Below are 18,724 nucleotides of genomic sequence, written 5' to 3'. Positions count from 1 at the left end.
TGCAAGGCCGACAGACAAGTTCCTTACTTTCTCCCCCTTCCACTTTCCTCTTCCACTTTTGCGGTAAGGCTGCAATTATTTGGTTGTAATTTTGGGTAGAGCAGACATTTCCATATGTTTTTGTTAGCTGCATGTGCAACATAACTCCACCAGTCCTACCGATAATATCATTTACGAAGATTATACCTTTTTTAAACATTCTGTCAAAAAATACAGGTTTTTTGTCAATTAGTATATTTGAATTTAACCACAATATTTGTTGCATTATTTGTTCTGTCGTTTCTGGAGGATTAAATTGAAATTGCAACAACTTTCTATGGCTTGTTTTAGAAATAGTGATATTGGGAGATGATTTCCTTTTCAAATAACTGCAAATGAGTTGTTGTAATCTGAATAAAGGGAAAAATGCCTTTCTTGAACATTGGGTGAGACAATCTTACTAATTTGCTTGAGAACCAGTTCGGATTTAAGTATAACTTTTGTATGACTGAAGCTTTTAGTGATAGGTCTAATGCTTTAATATTTAATAATTTCTGTCCTCCGAATTCATATTCATTATATAAATATGCCCTTTTAATTTTGTCTGGCTTGCCGTTCCAAATAAAATGGAATATTTTTTTCTCATATAATTTAAAAAACTGTTCGCTAGGCGTAGGCAAGACCATAAGCAAATAGGTAAACTGGGATAATACTAAAGAGTTAATCAGGGTGATTTTGCCACAAATTGACAGGTATTTTCCTTTCCATGGTAGTAAGATCTTATCTATTTTTGCTAACTTTCTATTAAAATGTATTGAAGTGAGATCTTTTATTTCCTTTGGGATATGTATTCCGAGCATATCCACATCACCATCAGACCATTTTATTGGTAAACTACATGGTAATGTAAAGATTGTATTTTTTTGTGATCCAATACGTAATATAGTACATTTGTCATAATTTGGTTGTAATCCAGAGAGGTTAGAAAATGTATCTAGATCCTCTATGAGGCTGTGGAGGGATTCTAGTTGTGGATTTAAAAGAAAACATGAATCATCACCGTACAATGACACCTTTGTTTTTAAGCCCTGGATTTCTAATCCTCTGATATTATTATTGGATCTGATTTTAATAGCTAACATCTCGTTGGCCACAATAAATAGATATGCCGATAGTGGACAACCTTGTTTCACTCCTCTTGACAGTTTAAAACTTTCTGAGAAATAGCCATTATTTACTATTTTACACCTAGGGTTACTATACATGATTTTGACCCATTTTATAAGAGATTCTCCAAAATTGAAATGCTCCAGGCATTTATATATAAACCCCAGTCGAACTTTATCAAATGCCTTTTCGAAGTCTGCTATGAATAGCAGGCCTGGTTTCCCATATTTTCCATAGTGTTCTATTGTTTCCAATACTTGCCTTATATTATCTCCAATGTATCTTCCATGTAAAAAACCTGTCTGATTAGAATGAATAATATCCAACAATACCTTTTTAATTCTATGCGCTATACATTTTGCTAGAATTTTTGCATCACAACACTGAAGTGTAAGGGGCCTCCAATTTTGTAAATGGACTGGATCTTTATATTTTCCACTTGTATCCTGTTTCAGTAATAATGAGATCAGACCTTCTTCTTGAGTGTCAGATAATCTACCATTTACATAGTAGTGGTTAAAACATGCTAATAACGGTCCTCTCAGTATATCAAAAAAGGTTTGGTATACCTCGACTGGTATGCCATCCAACCCTGGAGTTTTCCCAGACTTAAAGTCTTTAATTGCATCCAGAAGTTCCTCCTCTGTAATTTCACCTTCACATGAGTCTTTCTGTGTGGCTGTTAATTTGACATTATCAATAGAAAAAATATCTCTACAATTAGCTTCAGTTAGAGGAGATGGAGGCGACTGAAAAGAAAACATATGCTTAAAGTGCTTTATTTCTTCCTTCAAAATATCATTTGGTGAATTATGGGTGACTCCGTCAATTGTAACCAGTTTCATTAAGTTCTTTTTGGTAGCATTCCTATGTTGAAGATTAAAAAAGAATTTTGTGCATTTTTCCCCATATTCCATCCAGTTTGCTTTATTTTTATAATATATTACACTTGATCTTTCTTGAATAAGTTTCTCCATTTCTTTTTGTTTTTCCTCTAATTTATTCTGAGCCTCTATGTTACAGTTTTTATTGCCATCTATCTGTTCTGTTAGACTTTCTATTTCCTTTCTTAGTATAAACTCTTTTGACCTATATTGCTTTTGTTTTCGAGATGAGTACTGAAATGCATGGCCTCTAAAGGCACATTTAAAGGTGTCCCATACAATAAGGGGATTAGCTGTACCTATGTTATGTTGGAAAAAGTCAGTTATAAATTCCTTTGTTCTAATTATAAATAAATTATCATCCAATAGGCTTTGATTAAATTTCCAATATCCTCGCCCACGTGGAAATTCAGTAAGAGTAATGTATATGCCTATTATATGATGGTCCGACCGCATTCTGTCCCCTGTCCCCCCCCCCCATTCTTTTCTCCACGCTACTTCATCTCGAATTGTTGAATGAGTTTCCTGTATACAATAGATATTATATTCCTTCTCTTTGAGCCATGTAAATATTGTTATTCTTTTGTTATTATCAGCTAAGCCATTACAATTATAACTTGCTATACTTATTTCACCATACACCATAATGAGATACAAGTTTCAAGTCTATTTATCATTATATATGTTTGTAAATTTACCAATAAAAAATACCGTAATGATTGAGTGTCCATATAGCTGTACCGTGATATTTGCATTGCTACGGAGTAACCCTTCAATTTTTCTCCACTAATTCCCCCGCTAAAGCCCCTACCCATCCCAAGTTGAGCCGTCATCCCAGTGATCAGCATCCCACCCACATCCCTTCGGATCCCTAAGGCCCCGAGAGGCCAGGACCCATCCATCGAAAACAGCACACAGTGCCACCCACAAAACAGAAGCAGATTAACAGCCAAATGCATTTCCAATGCTTTCACCTCTATATATATCTATATAAGTATTATTTTTTTAAATTATGCATGTCCTATTTTCCATCATTATCAATTAATATGCGTAATAATGTCGGCAGTTCACGCGTAGGATTCTAACATATAACCCGGATTGCCATTGTATTACATTTAATTCATTGACAAGCAATTATTATCCTAGCAAATAATTCCTGTGGTCCATCCCATACCTTTCTATTTGGAACGGCAAGCCAGGCAAAATTAAACGGGCCTATTTATATAATGAATATGAATTTGGAGGGCAGAAATGATTAAATATTAAAGCATTAGACCTCTCACTAAAGGCGTCAATCATACTAAAGTTATACTTAAATCCGAACTGGTTCTCTAGCAGATTAGTAAGAATGTCTCACCCCATGTTCAAGAATGGCCTTTTCCCATTTATTCAGATTATAACCTCTCACTTTCGGTTATTTGAAAATGAAATAATCTCCAAAATATCGCTATTTTAAAAACAAACCATAGAAAGTTGGTTGCAATTTCAGTTTAATCCACCAGAAAAGACAGAACAAATAATACAACAAATGTGGTTCAAGTCAATTATACTAATTGATTTAAAAAATCTGTTAATTTATTGAAAAACAATTAAAAAATGTATAATCTTTGTAAATGAGATCATAAATAGGACTGGTGGAGTTATGCCACACATGCAGCTAACAAAAATATATGGTCTACCCAAAATTACAACCAATAATTGCAGCATTACTGCAAAAATGGAAGAGGCAAGTGGAAGGGGGAAAAAGTAAGGAACTTGTCTGTCGGCCCTGCATTATCAACAAAATTGGTTTAAGAAAATTGTGATGAATAAAAAAGTATACCAGTTTAATTTAAGGACCCAAAAAATGACAGCTGTGGCATATAGATTGCAAAATAGTTGGGAAGAGATTTTCGATGTACCGATTCCATGGCACATGGTTTATGAACTGTTACGCAAAACAACGCCGGATTCAAAACTTTTCAATTTAAATTATTATACAAAATCCTTGCAACCAATATAATGTTATATATATGGGGATACAACCATCCCAGCTCTGCAGATTTTGCTGTAAAGAGACAGAATCATTAGATAATTTGTTTTGGTACTGTCCATTTGTAGCTTGTTTTTGGTTGCAGGTCCAGGAATGGCTGAAGAATTGCAACATTTACCTGGAGCTAACTCTGCTGATAGCACTACTGGTTGATATTAAAAGTCAAAGTCAATCGATCAATAATATAATAATACTTTTAGCAAAAATATTTATCTTTAATTTATAATCTGTAGAAACTATGAGAATAGAAAGGTTCAGAACTTTTGTGAAACATCACAGCACAGTTGAAAAATATATGGCAAATAGAAATCCAATATGGATGGTGTTAAGAGATAGATGGGAGGGGTTGAGTGGAGCTGAAGGGTGGGACTAATAACAACAAGATCACTAATGTAAAATATACTGTGTCCGTATAATGTATATAGGTTCAGAACTTTTTTGAAACAGCACAGTAAAAAATATATGGCAAATAGAAATCAAACTGGATGGTCTTCAGAAATAGATGGGAGGGGTTGAGGGTAGCGGAAGGACAGGAGTAAAAACAAACAAAAGATTAGTATAGATATATGTGTGCAAGGCTGTCATCAAGGCAAAGGGTGGCTATTTGAAGAATCTCAAATATAAAATGTTTTGATTTGTTTAACACTTTTTTTGTGACTACATGTTTCCATATGTGTTATTTTCATAGTTTTGATGTCTTCACTATTGTTCTACAATGTAGAAAAACCCTTGAATGAGTAGGTGTTCTAACACTTTTGACTGGTAGTGCATTCGGAAAGTATTCAGACCCCTTGACTTTTTCCACATTTTGTTACGTTACAGCATTATTCTAAAATTGATTCAATTGTTGTTGTTTTTCTCATCAATCTACACACAAATACCCCATAATGACAAAGCAAAATCAGGTTTTTAGAAACATTTACATAAGTATTCAGACCCTTTACTCAGTACTTTGTTGAAGCAACTTTGGCAGCGATTACAGCCTCGAGTCTTCTTGGGTACAAGCTTGACAAACCTGTATTTGGGGAGTTTCTCCCATTCTTCTCTGCAGATCCTCTCAAGCTTTGTCAGGCTGGATGGGGAGCGTCGCTGCACAGCTATTTTCAGGTCTCTCCAGAGATGTTCGATCGGGTTCAAGTCTGGGCACTGGCTGGGCCACTCAAGGACATTCAGAGACGTGTCCCGAAGCCAATCCTGCGTTATCTTGGCTGTGTGCTTAGGGTTGTTGTCCTGTTGGAAGGTGAACCTTCACCCCAGTCTGAGGTCCTGAGCGCTCTGGAGCAGGTTTTCATCAAGGATCTCTCTGTACTTTGCTCCGTTCATCTTTCCCTCGATCCTGACTAGTCTCCCAGTCTCTGCCGCTGAAAAACATCCCCACAGGATGAAGCTGCCACCACCATGCTTCACCGTAGGGATGGTGCCAGGTTTCCTCCAGACGTGACGCTTGGCATTCAGGCCAAAGAGTTCAATCTTGGTTTCATCAGACCAGAGAATCTTGTTTCTCATGGTCTGAGAGTCTTTAGGTGCCTTTTGGCAAACTCCAAGCGGGCTGTCATGTGCCTTTTACTGAGGAGTGGCTTCTGTCTGGCCACTCTACCATAAAGGCCTGATTGGTGGAATGCTGCAGAGATGGTTGTCCTTCTGGAAGATTCTCCCATCTCCACAGATGAACTCTAGAGCTCTGTCAGAGTGACCATTGGGTTCTTGGTCACCTCACTGACCAAGGCCCTTTTCCCCCGATTGCTCAGTTTGGCCGGGCGGCCAGCTCTAGGAAGAGTCTTGGTGGTTCCAAACTTCTTCCATTTAAGAATGATGCAGGCCACTGTGTTCTTGGGGACCTTCAATACTGCAGATATTTTTTGCTTCCCCAGATCTGTGCCTCGACACAATCCTGTCTCGGTCTGAATAGCAAAGGGTCTGAATACTTATGTAAATAGGTTTATTCTGTTTTAAAACATTTATAAATATGTACAAATTCCTAAAAACCTGTTTTCGCTTTGTCATTATGTGGTATTGTGTGTAGATTGAATTCAATCAATTTTAGAACAAGGCTGTAATGTAACAAAATATATATATTTTTGCAAAAACATATATGGGGGATTGGAAATTATGCAGACAATTACATTTATGGAAGCTACAATCTATCTGCAATATTAAAGCTGATCTACCCCCCACCACCCCCCAAAAAAAAATAATAATTCATAATAATATTTTAAATAAATATTTATAACAAAAATACCATCTAATTCAACCTGGTCTCAGAGCAAAACATATTATATTTTACCCAAATCTGTGCAATTCCATTTAGTATGATATGTTACTTTAGATTAGGTTACATTACATTGGCCTACCAGTGTAATAGCGGTCGTACAATATAATACGAATTGTAGGACGAATAGTATCCTAGGTCTTGATCGCATGTGACCTGTTTAGTATTATATATTACCTTCGACTGCTTCTGTATGATATGCTACGTTTGACTGCTTTAGGATGATATGCTACATCAAATCAAAACAAATGTTATTTGCCACATGCGCCGAATACAAATGCTTACTTACAAGCCCTTAACCAACGATGCAGTTTTAATCAAAATAAGTGTTAAGTAAAAAATAGATAAGTAAAAAATAACAAATAACTAATGAGCAGCAGTAAAACAAAATAACAGTAGGGAGGCTATATACAGGGGGTACTGGTACAGAGTCAATGTGCGGGGGCACCGGTTAGTCGAGGTAATTGAGGTAATATGTACATGTGGGTAGAGTTAAAGTGACTATGCACAGATAATAAACAGAGAGTAGCAGCAGCGTAAAATAGGGGGGTGGGGGGTGGGGGGGACAATGCAAATAGTCCGAGTAGCCATGATTAGCTGTTCAGGAGTCTTATGGCTTGGGGGTAGAAGCTGTTAAGAAGCCTTTTGGACCTAGACTTGGCGCTCCGGTACCGCTTGCTGTGCGGTAGCAGAGAGAACAGTCTATGACTAGGGTGGCTGGAGTCTTTGACCATTTTTAGGGCCTTCCTCTGACACCGCCTGGTATAGAGGTCCTGTATGGCAGGAAGCTTGGCCCAGTGATGTACTGGGCCGTTCGCACTACCCTCTGTATTGCCTTGTGGTCGGAGGCCGAGCAATTGCCATACCAGTCGGTGATGCAACCAGTCAGGATGCTTTCCATGGTGCAGCTGTATAACTTTTTGAGGATCTGAGGACCCATGCCAAATCTTTTCAGTCTCCTGAGGGGGAATTGGCTTTGTGTGCCCTCTTCACGACTGTCTTGGTGTGTTTGGACCATGATAGTTTGTTGGTGATGTGGACACCAAGGAACTTGAAGCTCTCAACCTGTACATTAGGTTAGGGTTAAGAGTTAGGTTAAAGGGTTAAGGTTAGGGTTTGCATTAGGTGAAGGGTTAGCTAACATAATAAGTAGTTGCAAAGTTACTAATTAGCTAAAATGCTAAAATTGTCTGTGATGAGATTCGAACGCTTAACCTTTGGGTTGCTTGACAGGGAATGGTTAGCTAACATGCTAAGTAGTTGCTAATTTTGCTAAAGTTGCCTTTTAGCATTTTAGCTAATTAGCAATTACTATGCATGTTAGCTAACCATTCCCCGTCTTGGAGGACATATAGTATTATACATCTTTCTCTGAGACCAGGTTACTTGTTGCGCTATAAGAACAGAGGAGAATTATGGGGAGAATATATGTTGGAGCTATTTTTTGTCAAATATAATACGTTTACTCTGAGACCAGGCTGTCTAATCACCCTCCACATGGCTGTGTTGGTCATAATAATAATAATAATAAAAAGCCATTTAGCAGACGCTTTTATCCAAAGCGACTTACAGTCATGCGTGCATTCATTTTTTTGTGTATGGGTGGTCCCGGGGATCGAACCCACTACCTTGGCGTTACAAGCGCCGTGCTCTACCAGCTGAGCTACAGAGGACCACATGCAATGCCATGCAATGCAATGTCATGCAATGCCAACTATGATATCAATTGCTCCCAACAATGATATCAAGATGCTATAATGTTAGCACACTGAAGAAAGGGCAGATGCTTCTCTGTGAACCATATGGGCACTAGTCACATCAACAGTCACCAAGATACGGATGACTGAGGAAGTACAGAGAGGATCTGGACAGGGCAGGAAGAAGTTATCCCATCACTGAACAGTTTGAAGATTATTACTCTACCTAAATTAGCTCACTTTTCTCTGACTGAGTGAACCTTTTGCCTGGCTCCTTCTCTCCTTGTACCTCAGGAGAGGAGTAAATGATCTAGCTGCTCTATGGAGGGACATGCATATACGTTCCAACAGAAACCTCTTAATTGCTTTGGTCCACTATTATCCATTATCAACATTATCTTAGTGATTGTCTTAGTCTTATTCTGCTCCACTGATGTTTTCTAATATGCAGTGACTGCACAAAATGTTATGATCTTGGATGGGATCCTAATAGCCAGTAAATCAATGGATGGATAAACATTACAAGATACTCCAAGAATCCTTCATTTGGAAAAGGTTCTGACAGCAATTTGTTACTTAAGAAATGGGTTCCACTTCCAGCTTGATTTGATAAAGCTCCATCTTTAGAACATTTAGTTGAAAGAGATTTCAGAGAGAGAGAGCGTGTGAGAGCGACAGAGAAAAACATGTGTTTTTGCTTCAATCCATGAGCAAAATGTAAGACGTTGTCTCTACCTGCTGTGAAATGGCCTTTTGTCTTGGAGAGTGGACAGAATATTATTGATCTAACCATATGCATGATGTAAGCTCCTATGCAGACAGCTTCTGTCAGTTGTAATGTAAGTCTCTACTGCACACTTTTTTTTCTTCATTTAGTTTTTTATATTTCATTTTTTGGGGGAAGATTTAGGCTTTCGGATAATTTATCTATAATAAAAACATTCACTTTACCCCCCTCACCCAGAATTTTTGTCCAAATTGGATTTTTATTTGGATTTCATGTAATGGACATACACAAAATAGTCCAAATTGGTGAAGTTAAATTAAAAAAATAACTTGTTTCAAAAAATTCAAAAAAATAAATAACGGAAAAGAGGTGCGTGCATATGTATTCACCACCTTTGCTATGAAGCCCCTAAATAAGATCTGGTGCAACCAATTACCTTCAGAAGTCACATAATTAGTTAAATATAGTCCACCTGTGTGCAATCTAAGTGTCACATGATCTGTCACATGATCTCAGTATATATACACCTGTTCTGAAAGGCCCCAGAGTCTGCAACACCACTAAGCAAGGGGCACCACCAAGCAAGCGGCACCATGAAGACCAAGGAGCTCTCCAAACAGGTCAGGGACAAAGTTGTGGAGAAGTACAGATCAGGGTTGGGTTATAAAAAAATATCATAAACTTTGAACATCCCACAGAGCACCATTAAATCCATTATTCAAAAATGGAAAGAATATGGCACCACAACAAAACTCACGGACCAGGCAAGGAGGGCATTAATCAGAGAGGCAACAAAGAGACCAAAGGTAACCCTACAGGGTCCCCTGTAGCTCCGTTGGTAGAGCATGGCGCTTGCAACGCCAGGGTTGTGGGTTCGTTTCCCACGGGGGGCCAGTATGAAAAATGTATGCACTCATTAACTGTAAGTCGCTCTGGATAAGAGCGTCTGCTAAATGACTAAAATGTAAAATAACCCAGAAGGGGCGGCAAAGCTCCACAGCGGAGATTGGAGTATCTGTCCATAGGACCACTTTAAGACGTACACTCCACAGAGCTGGGCTTTACAGAAGAGTGGCCAGAAAAAAGACATTGCTTAATGAAAAAAATAAGCAAACACATTTGGTGTTTGCCAAAAGGCATGTGGGAGACTCCCCAAACATATGGAAGAAGGTACTCTGGTCAGATGAGACTAAAATTGAGCTTTTTGGCCATCAAGGAAAACGCTATGTTTGGCGCAAACCCAACACCTCTCATCACCCCGAGAACACCATCCCCACAGTGAAGCATGGTGGCAGCATCATGCTGTGGGATGTTTTTCATCGGCAGGGACTAGGAAACTTGTCAGAATTGAAGGAATGATGGATGGCGCTAAATACAGGGAAATTCTTGAGGGAAACCTGTTTCAGTCTTCCAGAGATTTGAGACTGGGATGGAGGTTCACCTTCCAGCAGGACAATGACCCTAAGCATACTGCTAAAGCAACACTTGAGTGTTACAAGACATTTCAATGTCTTGGAATGGCCTAGTCAAAGCCCAGACCTCAATCCAATTGAGAATCTGTGTTATGACTTAAATATTGCTGTACACCAGCAGAACCCATCCAACTTGAAGGAGCTGGAGCAGTTTTGCCTTGAAGAATGGGCAAAAATCCCAGTGGCTAGATGTGCCAAGCTTATAGAGACATACCCCAAGAGACTTGCAGCTGTAATTGCTGCAAAAGGTGGCTCTACAAAGTTTTGACTTTGGGGGGGGGGTGAATAGTTATGTACGCTCAAGTTTTCTGAATTTTTTTTGTCTTATTTCTTGTTTGTTTCACAATAAAACATATTTTGCATCTTCAAAGTGGTAGGCATGTTGTGTAATTCAAATGATACAAACCCCCCAAAAATCCATTTTAATTCCAGGTTGTAATGCAACGAAATAGGAAAAATGCCAAGGGGGGTGAATATTTTGCAAGCCACTGTATCTTCCCCTTTGCTCACACTACGTGCTCATGTCACTCTGCGATTGATACATCACAGTAACTTCTGCACCTCATTGGATTGTTTACAGACATGTCATCACATTTGTTTAAGCCATACTATACAATCTTTGATTGAGTTTTACAACAATTTTACTGGCGGCCATCTTGTAATAACCTACAATCCAATCCAGTTTCATGAGTTTATAAACAGGGACCATTTTGTTTCAATCCATAACAGATTATATCAACATAAAACTGCTATCAAATAAATTGCCTGGCCACTGATTAATGGGAAGTTCATGACTACTTTGATTTGTCATTGATGCACAGAGATGCCATCTTGGCTAGAGTTTAGAGGCCACTATTTTTAACATTTTCAGTGTTTACATCCATACAAATGTTGATGCCTGCATGTTTCTAATAGCAGCTGTAATTCAGCTGTTTGTAGAGAGATCTATTAATGTGTCTAAAGGTCAGAATGTAATCACCCTTGAGGTTCAAGAGCAATTACTGAAGTTATGTCATGTAAACTATGGAAATAGGACATTGACCTCCAATCATGTAATCTTATGCAGTAGTATTGTAGGCTACATCAAAAAAGCAGTAGCTGGTAACACAATATTGAGCTAAACTGAGGGCATGTGGATCTAAAGATTGAGAGTGAATATCAAGTTAGGATGTTGAGTCTTCCATTAGCAGATTAAGAAACCCCAACATAATTAAATCTGTGGAGTTGTGATTTGGGATAGACTATAATGACTCCAAAGACACTTTGATCTCGATGCCAAACTTCAGAGACAGTGAAAACAATTGGCCCATGCACTCATAAGGGACTAGGCTATAACCCAGAATGGTTTAAATGACTTGGAAGATAAAACAGAAGAATGATGAAACAATGAAAACATTGAAAACACAGCTTTACTGAAAGCACTGAAGATTACATTTTTCACACATTTTGGATCAATTCAAAAGTTTTGTATCTGGACTGCATCTATTTATTGCACTGCAAGGATAATAGATCCACGTTTTGACATACCCAAAATGTCCAGTCCTTTGTTTAAAGCAGTTGCTACTGAGAACATAAACATCTCAGTATTTCTTACGTCAGAACTACTGCCACCCAGTGGACACTATGTAAAATTTCTCGGAACCTTCTTGATTAATACTGCAGGAGGATACATTATGACTCTGAGAATCAGCAGAAAATATAGATGACTATCGTTTTTCATTGTCCTAAAATATGTTTCAATCTTACATCCACAGAGAGGAGCCTAGAAATCGAGCTTAAAGGCACTCGAAACCCACTGCTGTGGCCAGCCGCTGTATAACAAGGCATGAACAATTAAAGTGATACAAATCAACAGCATGATTTTGAGAGTAATACAATACAACATTTCTCAGAGGGAGCAGCTGTTGTCATTCCCAGCAATAGTTTATCACTGTGGGAGAGAGAGTGTCTCTTGCATGCCTCAAGAGATCCCTGTGTTCTGTGGGAAGTGATAGTCACACGTCTGGCTCTGACTGTGTCTCAGTCTGTGAATGACCTTGACTGGTCACATACACTTGGGAGGAGAGGAGGAGAAGGACGGAGGATGAAAGATGGAAGATGAGAGGAGGGGGGAGAGAAGGGGATGGAAAAGGAGGAGGTAGGAGAGGATGCAGGCCCAGGCACGTCTTGCTCTGCCCTGGTCTGGGCCTGCTGGAGGTCTGCCCATAGAGGGGGAGAGAGGAGAAGTGTCTGCCTGCCTTAACACAACAGCATCTCTCACAAGGGCAAGACACCATTACAAATCAACCCTGAGCTCGTCTGGAAGTGGATGACAAATCATGTCTGTGGACTTGAGCGTAGACACTAAACTTGGCTGAGTCCTTTTCTATTCTTTGCAAAACTGAACATCAAGCCATAAGGACCTATGCCAAGGGCATTATTCAAGTTTGTTTATATATGATCTCATTTATATCCTTAAAACTGGTGTGTCAATTTCGTACCCACATTACATTTTTTATTTTTTTGGGTCATTTAGCAGACGCTCTTATCCAGAGCGACTTACAGGAGCAATTAGGGTTAAGTGCCTTGCTCAAGGGCACATCAACAGATTTTTCACCTAGTCGGCTAGGGGATTAGAACCAGCGACCTTTCGGTTACTGGCATAACGCTCTTAACCACTAAGCTACCTGCCGCCCCACATTTAAAATCAAAAATCTGTCTTTGCATGAGAAAAGCACAAATAGGTGAGAATTAATATAAAAATAGACCAATTGAGGTCTTGTTGCTAGGATGCTCCAGCTGTAATGTCCTGCACAAATGAACTTTCACCTTTCGTCTTATTTGAAACCACAAATCAGCCCCTGAAGACTGCTGACACAGTGCCAAGGTATGAGTGTGTGCATACAGTAAATATCACCCTAGCAGACATTCAACATTAGGGCCCAGAACTTGTTATTCTCTGTGTGTTTTAGGTGGGATGTAGCCAGGAATCTAGTTTTTCCATTTCCTCCTTTTATATCGTTTTATTTCTGAATGAGCTTATGTAATGATCTTGCGTCACAGGAAAAAATAAAGTATACTCCTAACTGGAGACATCTGGCCACTGGCCTGGCTGTAGAGCTCAGCTTGGCAACAGGACGATGAGAGCATAAAGTAAGAGGTTTAAATTTGCAGGGCTCATTAAAGAACCCTTTTATAACCTGTTAGATTCAGCAGGTTTCCACTCAGAACACATCATCAACATTCCCGTACCTGTGCTTGGTCATGCATTTGTGTGAGGCTGGAGCCTGGGAATGTTTGTTTGAGCCAAGTGTGGGGTTTAGGGATATGTTATGAATTAGAGCTACAAGGTGTTACAGTAAATGTTTGCATTTGTTTGGCTGATACCATTATAATTTCAATTTGACTCATTTTGCATGATCCTTGTGTGTGTGTGTACTGATGCGCTGATGCACTGAGTCATGGGGATGTGTGATAATATAAGGATCAATCATCTTTAAAGCACCCTCCTCCATGTGCCTAAACCTTGTACACTGACCCACATAGCTTACACAATCTTCCCTCTATTTACATAGTCTCCCAGGAGCCAGAGAGTAGCCAGAGGGAGCTTAGTGACAAATAGTGCAACAGTGCCCACTCCTGGCTGCTCCACAGCTCCGAGCTGTGACTGGGAATTACACAACTTCTGGAAAAGTCCAAAGCCACAGGGCGTGAATCACAGTGTCAACATCACCGCTAGGTCCTGTATAAATATCTAGCGGAAGACAGCCTCACTGCGCTTCATCCGCTCTGAAGAGGCAAGATCAACAGGGAGGTGAGTGGTCCTCTTCTGCCTGGCAGCCCGGCTAGGTGGGAGGAAAATGCCTATTGTGTGTCTTCAGGGTACCAGCCCTGTGCACAGCTGCCTTCTGCTGCACTAGACAGAACTGCAGTAGGAATATCCTTTAAATGCTTGATTTGTCTTTAGAATTGTACATGGGGCTGATGCTACAGTTTTTTGCCATGTTGTTTATTATGATAAAGATTGTTTCTATTTGATCCTGCAGGAATTCTGTACAGTGATGATACTGTTATTCCTAATTCTTACTCATGGGTGACCTCTATTCAAAACTGCTGCTGCCTCTGCCTGGGAATGACCCAGATACGTACTGCATATATCACAGCATTTTAAGGCTGCAAGCTTTATCCAATGCATTTGCTATAAAGACTACACAATTGGATAATTTAATTCAGCATCCTCAAAGGCACAAAGTCTCTCTGAGTTAGAGAGCTGTTATTGAGTTGATATTGTAGCTGCACAGGGCACGTTTGAGTGAGATGGACAGAGCAGAGAGCAATCAAGGCTGGACGCTACAGTTCTCGGACCCCATGTTTTTTCCTAGTAGGAGTGGATTAGAATGTGCAAATCCCTTCTAATGCAGAGCTCTGTCCATCTGCGTGATTGAGCAGAATTGTGGGTTCTACTATTGTGGGTTCTTCTTCTGGGTTCTATTAACAGTGTTCTACTTTTTCCTGCAAGTCCTACAAGTACTATTGGACCTTATTTATGAGTAGGACATTGTTTGAACTTGTTATTGACTTATTTTTCACCCATTATTATTTTCCCTTATATCCAGACCTGTAAGATATGTAAGGCTAGTAGTCCTGTGACTGAAAATGTCAACATTATGACTGTTTTCCCTTAATGGCAAGATATTTACTTCAATAGTGACATTTCAATTGAATATCTGGTACCAAAATTGAAAGGATGTGTAATGTTTTCCAAATCTAGACATTGGGATTTATTTTTCCCCCCCAACGATTCAGTGTTTTCTGGGAAGTTGCACAGTGAGTGTGTTGAATACACAAGGGATTATAGGGCTGCCTGGAATAATCACAGAGATTAGTGGAGAAGAATTTGTGTTTGTTTCTGTTCCATTCCAACAGGGAGATCTGTCAGATAAGCTCCCCCTAGGGCAGGATTCAATCTGTTGCTCCGAAGATCAGCGTTGTAGCATGATTTAAATGTATAGGCATTGTTTCCGTGTTCGCGGAGACTGCATTCACGGTAAACGATAAACGCTGCATATGTCGACTCAATTGAAAAGTAACTTTACATTTCAACCGCGCTACAACTCTGCTCTTCGGCGCTACGGATTGAATCCAGCCCCTAATCTCCACATTGTATCCATGTCACAGGGCTCATCTTGAGCCTAATGTCTATACTTATATCAAATTAGAAAAGTATAAAATAGAAAAAATGTCTATGATGTAATGCAGTATAAAGACACTTTATCCTTTGGAACAAATCAGTAAATGTCAGCATTAAAGGAAAAGGTTTTAAATTATGCTGTGTCACACTATTGTCATTGTTAGATGGGCAACATTACCCTCTAGTGGGTATTATCAACATCACAACAACACCAAGGTCAGACGTGGACTATGAGGTCCTTTTGCAGTGCTTTTCACAAGAGGTGTTATGATTACATCCGAAATACCCTCAGCCCCAAGTAGCTTCCATAGATGTTTTCCCCCATAAATGTATTAAATCTAGATTTGCCAGTTTTATTGTATCATGTCTGTTTTTCAGGTGTGTACTGCATCAGTCGCTTGGTATCTAAGAAACAGGAATGATGAGAGTCTTTGGGTCACTAGTGGGCCTTGCTCTGCTTCTGCTATCTACTGAGTGTCTGCTGCCTCCATCCAAGGAGGATCTAAGCCGTAAGCCATCATATAACTAAATATTACAAAAATATCTTCAAATTGTTCTGAATAGCAGTATACTGTATAATGCAGGGTGTTCTGTGAATTTTAAGTCAATTTAAGTCGCTGTGGAGATTTATTTTGACCAATTGTTCTCTGCAGAGATTTCTCTCCTGGGGGTGAAGTACCTGGACAAGCAGATAGAGAATGCCATCAGTGGGGTGAAGGAGATGAAGACAGTGATGGAGAGGTCTGGAGAGGATCACAATAAGTTCCTGAGTGCCCTGGAGAAAACTAAACAGCAAAAAGAGGTACAGTACATTTGACGTATTGTACCATGAGCTTTCATCACTGTTTTGGACAAAAATAAGTTAAGATCACACTGTACATTTTGTGTGCAATTCATCAGCAATAGTCACCAAGTTCTTTTTAGACCACTGACTCGGTTGCTGTGTTTGTTTCCCAGGATGCTCTGAAGGCAGCTCAGGAGATGGAGACGAAACTGAGTGAGGAGCAGGAGGTGTGTAACAGCACCATGCAGTCTCTGTGGGAGGAGTGCAAGCCCTGCCTGAAGAACACCTGTATCAAGTACTACTCCAAGACCTGCAGCAGTGGCGCTGGACTGATCGGCAGACAGGTACCGCCTCAACTACACAGAACTATCATCAATCAATCTCCACATTGGTTTCCAATTGTAGTTCAAATATGTTGTGTGAGCTAGACTTACACAGAGACAAGCAGTACAGCTGATCAATGTGTTTAAGCTATTGTTATACAATCCTTCCAAATAAAATAGGTCACTGTTGTACTAGCTGCTTTCTCCTGTTTCTCTCTCAGCTGGAGGAGGTTCTGAACAGGACCTCTCCATTCTCCATCTGGATCAACGGGGAGAACATGGATGTTCTGGAGCGGGAGGACCAGGAGCAGAGCCAGAGGTTCCAGAACCTGGAGGAGCGCTACTCCGACGTGGCCGATGGGGTGGACAGCATCTTCATGGACAGCATGAGGGTGTTTGACCACATGCGCTCCCTCAACCCTCCCATGTTCTCCAGCCCCTTCCGCATGCCCAGCATCTGGGGTCAGAGTGAGAGGGCAGAGGCGGGCGAGGTGCGCTCCCGTATGGTCAGGTCCCCTTTGCAGGACCCAGACTTCCATGGGTTCCACAACATGTTCGCTCCCATGATGGACATGGCCCGGAATATCTTCGGCTCCATGGGGCCTGTCATGGACGCAGATGCTAACTTTGACATCAACCCCTCAGAGGGTATACCTCAGTCCTAATTAAACAACTGTTATTATACAATAATATGATTTATAACGTTTACATAAATTATCTTGGGTTTCTTTTTTCCACAGAGGGGAGTGTGAATGAGGATGTTGTTGTGACAAAGCCTTCTGGTATGACCTGCAGAGAGATACGTCGCAATTCTGCTGGCTGCATTAAACTGCGAGGAGAGTGTGAAAAATGTGTAGCGATCCAGGATATTGGTAAAGCCCATCATATTTATTAGTATTTATCTTTCGCACAATTCTGCAACATTCATATAACCCAGGTGATTCAAAACTCAGAGGTCAGAACAGGTCTCAACAAAAACAAGCAGGATTATCATTGGCATATCACAGGGAGTAGCATTCATCATGCACTGGCTTGTACACCTACACTTTCAAGTGTCTACGATACCATAAAGTCATGCCTTTGCTGAGTCAGGTATAATAAGTTGCTATTACATCACACCAAATGTTGCTGACATAGGGCTAGAGGGACACCAGCGACTCTGTTGACTATAGAGTTGTGTATTACATGAAATGTGGTTCTCTCCTCCAGACTGCTCAGGGAAGAAGCCTCTGGCTGGTCCTCTGAAGAAGGACCTGGAGCAGGCCCTGGCCATGGCAGAGAAGTACACTCAGGAGTACAGCAAGCAGCTGAGGAGGTTTGAGGAGCAGATGTCCAACACCTCCAGCCTGCTGGACCTTTTTAGCAAGCAGTTTGGCTGGGTGTCTGCCCTGGCCAACAACACCAACGATGGAATCTTTAAGATCAAAACGGTGACACTCCATAGTCTGCATTGCGTTTCTATTACTAAAGTATCTTACCTATTTCTTTGTAACATGGTCTTATGAATAGACTTATGTCTTGAACTCCTCCAAGGTCATGTCCAAGGACACAGAGGACCCTGAGAAGCCAGGGGAAACCAATGTGTCTGTCCAGTTATTTGACACCCCCGCCATGACCTTCAGTGTGCCTGGAGACATCCCCTGGAATGACTCCAAGTTCTCTGAGGTGGTGGCGCAGGAGGCCCTAGACCGCTACAAACAGACCACTGTGTGAGTGCTTTTGTGTCAGTGGACCAATAATAATAAAATTACAAATCATACCAGGTTTTATAGCAAGTACATTTTAAAGTGAGACAGGAGACAATGTCATGAAGTGGATTTTGAATTGACCTTATTTCCTTTCCAGAGTGGTGAAGTAGAAATTGGAGGAGACCCCACCGTGCACCACTACACGAAGCAGAATGTTCAGGATGATTTCACATGGTCAACTAGAAACAGAAGTGAAACCTGTCATCATTGTTGTTGTTGATCATATTACAAGTAATTGTATTACTGTATATTATGTGTAACTAGAGCTCATCCTGCTGTAAGAACCTAACTATAAATAACGCACCAAGTCCTGTTGTCTTGAGGAAATAGAATATAGTACTGCTGTTGCCCTTGAGTAAAACCTGCTCACTGCTCTTCACTTCATGTTAATTGCTACTGTTCCTTTTGTACTCTTCTGCACAGCAACGTACAACTAAGCAATATAAGTAAATGAGACCTGACAAAAACACCA

At 40.2% G+C, this 18,724-nt stretch overlaps 1 protein-coding gene across 1 annotated transcript; it reads left to right on the top strand.

Annotated features, from left to right (window-relative positions):
* Positions 1 to 13,878: 13,878 nt before the first annotated feature.
* Positions 13,879 to 18,721, top strand: LOC121548922 (clusterin). The gene is made up of 9 exons (XM_041860595.2): positions 13,879 to 14,020; positions 15,776 to 15,906; positions 16,051 to 16,199; positions 16,355 to 16,525; positions 16,726 to 17,152; positions 17,245 to 17,376; positions 17,714 to 17,934; positions 18,038 to 18,213; positions 18,350 to 18,721. Exons 2-9 carry the CDS (start codon positions 15,816 to 15,818, stop codon positions 18,360 to 18,362), a joined length of 1,380 nt encoding a protein of 459 aa, XP_041716529.2. The 5' UTR covers positions 13,879 to 14,020; positions 15,776 to 15,815; the 3' UTR covers positions 18,363 to 18,721.
* Positions 18,722 to 18,724: the final 3 nt, after the last annotated feature.

This window comes from Coregonus clupeaformis, chromosome 33, assembly GCF_020615455.1.
Source record: "Coregonus clupeaformis isolate EN_2021a chromosome 33, ASM2061545v1, whole genome shotgun sequence".
Classification (NCBI taxonomy): domain Eukaryota; kingdom Metazoa; phylum Chordata; class Actinopteri; order Salmoniformes; family Salmonidae; genus Coregonus; species Coregonus clupeaformis.
This window is presented reverse-complemented; position numbering and strand designations above follow the sequence as displayed.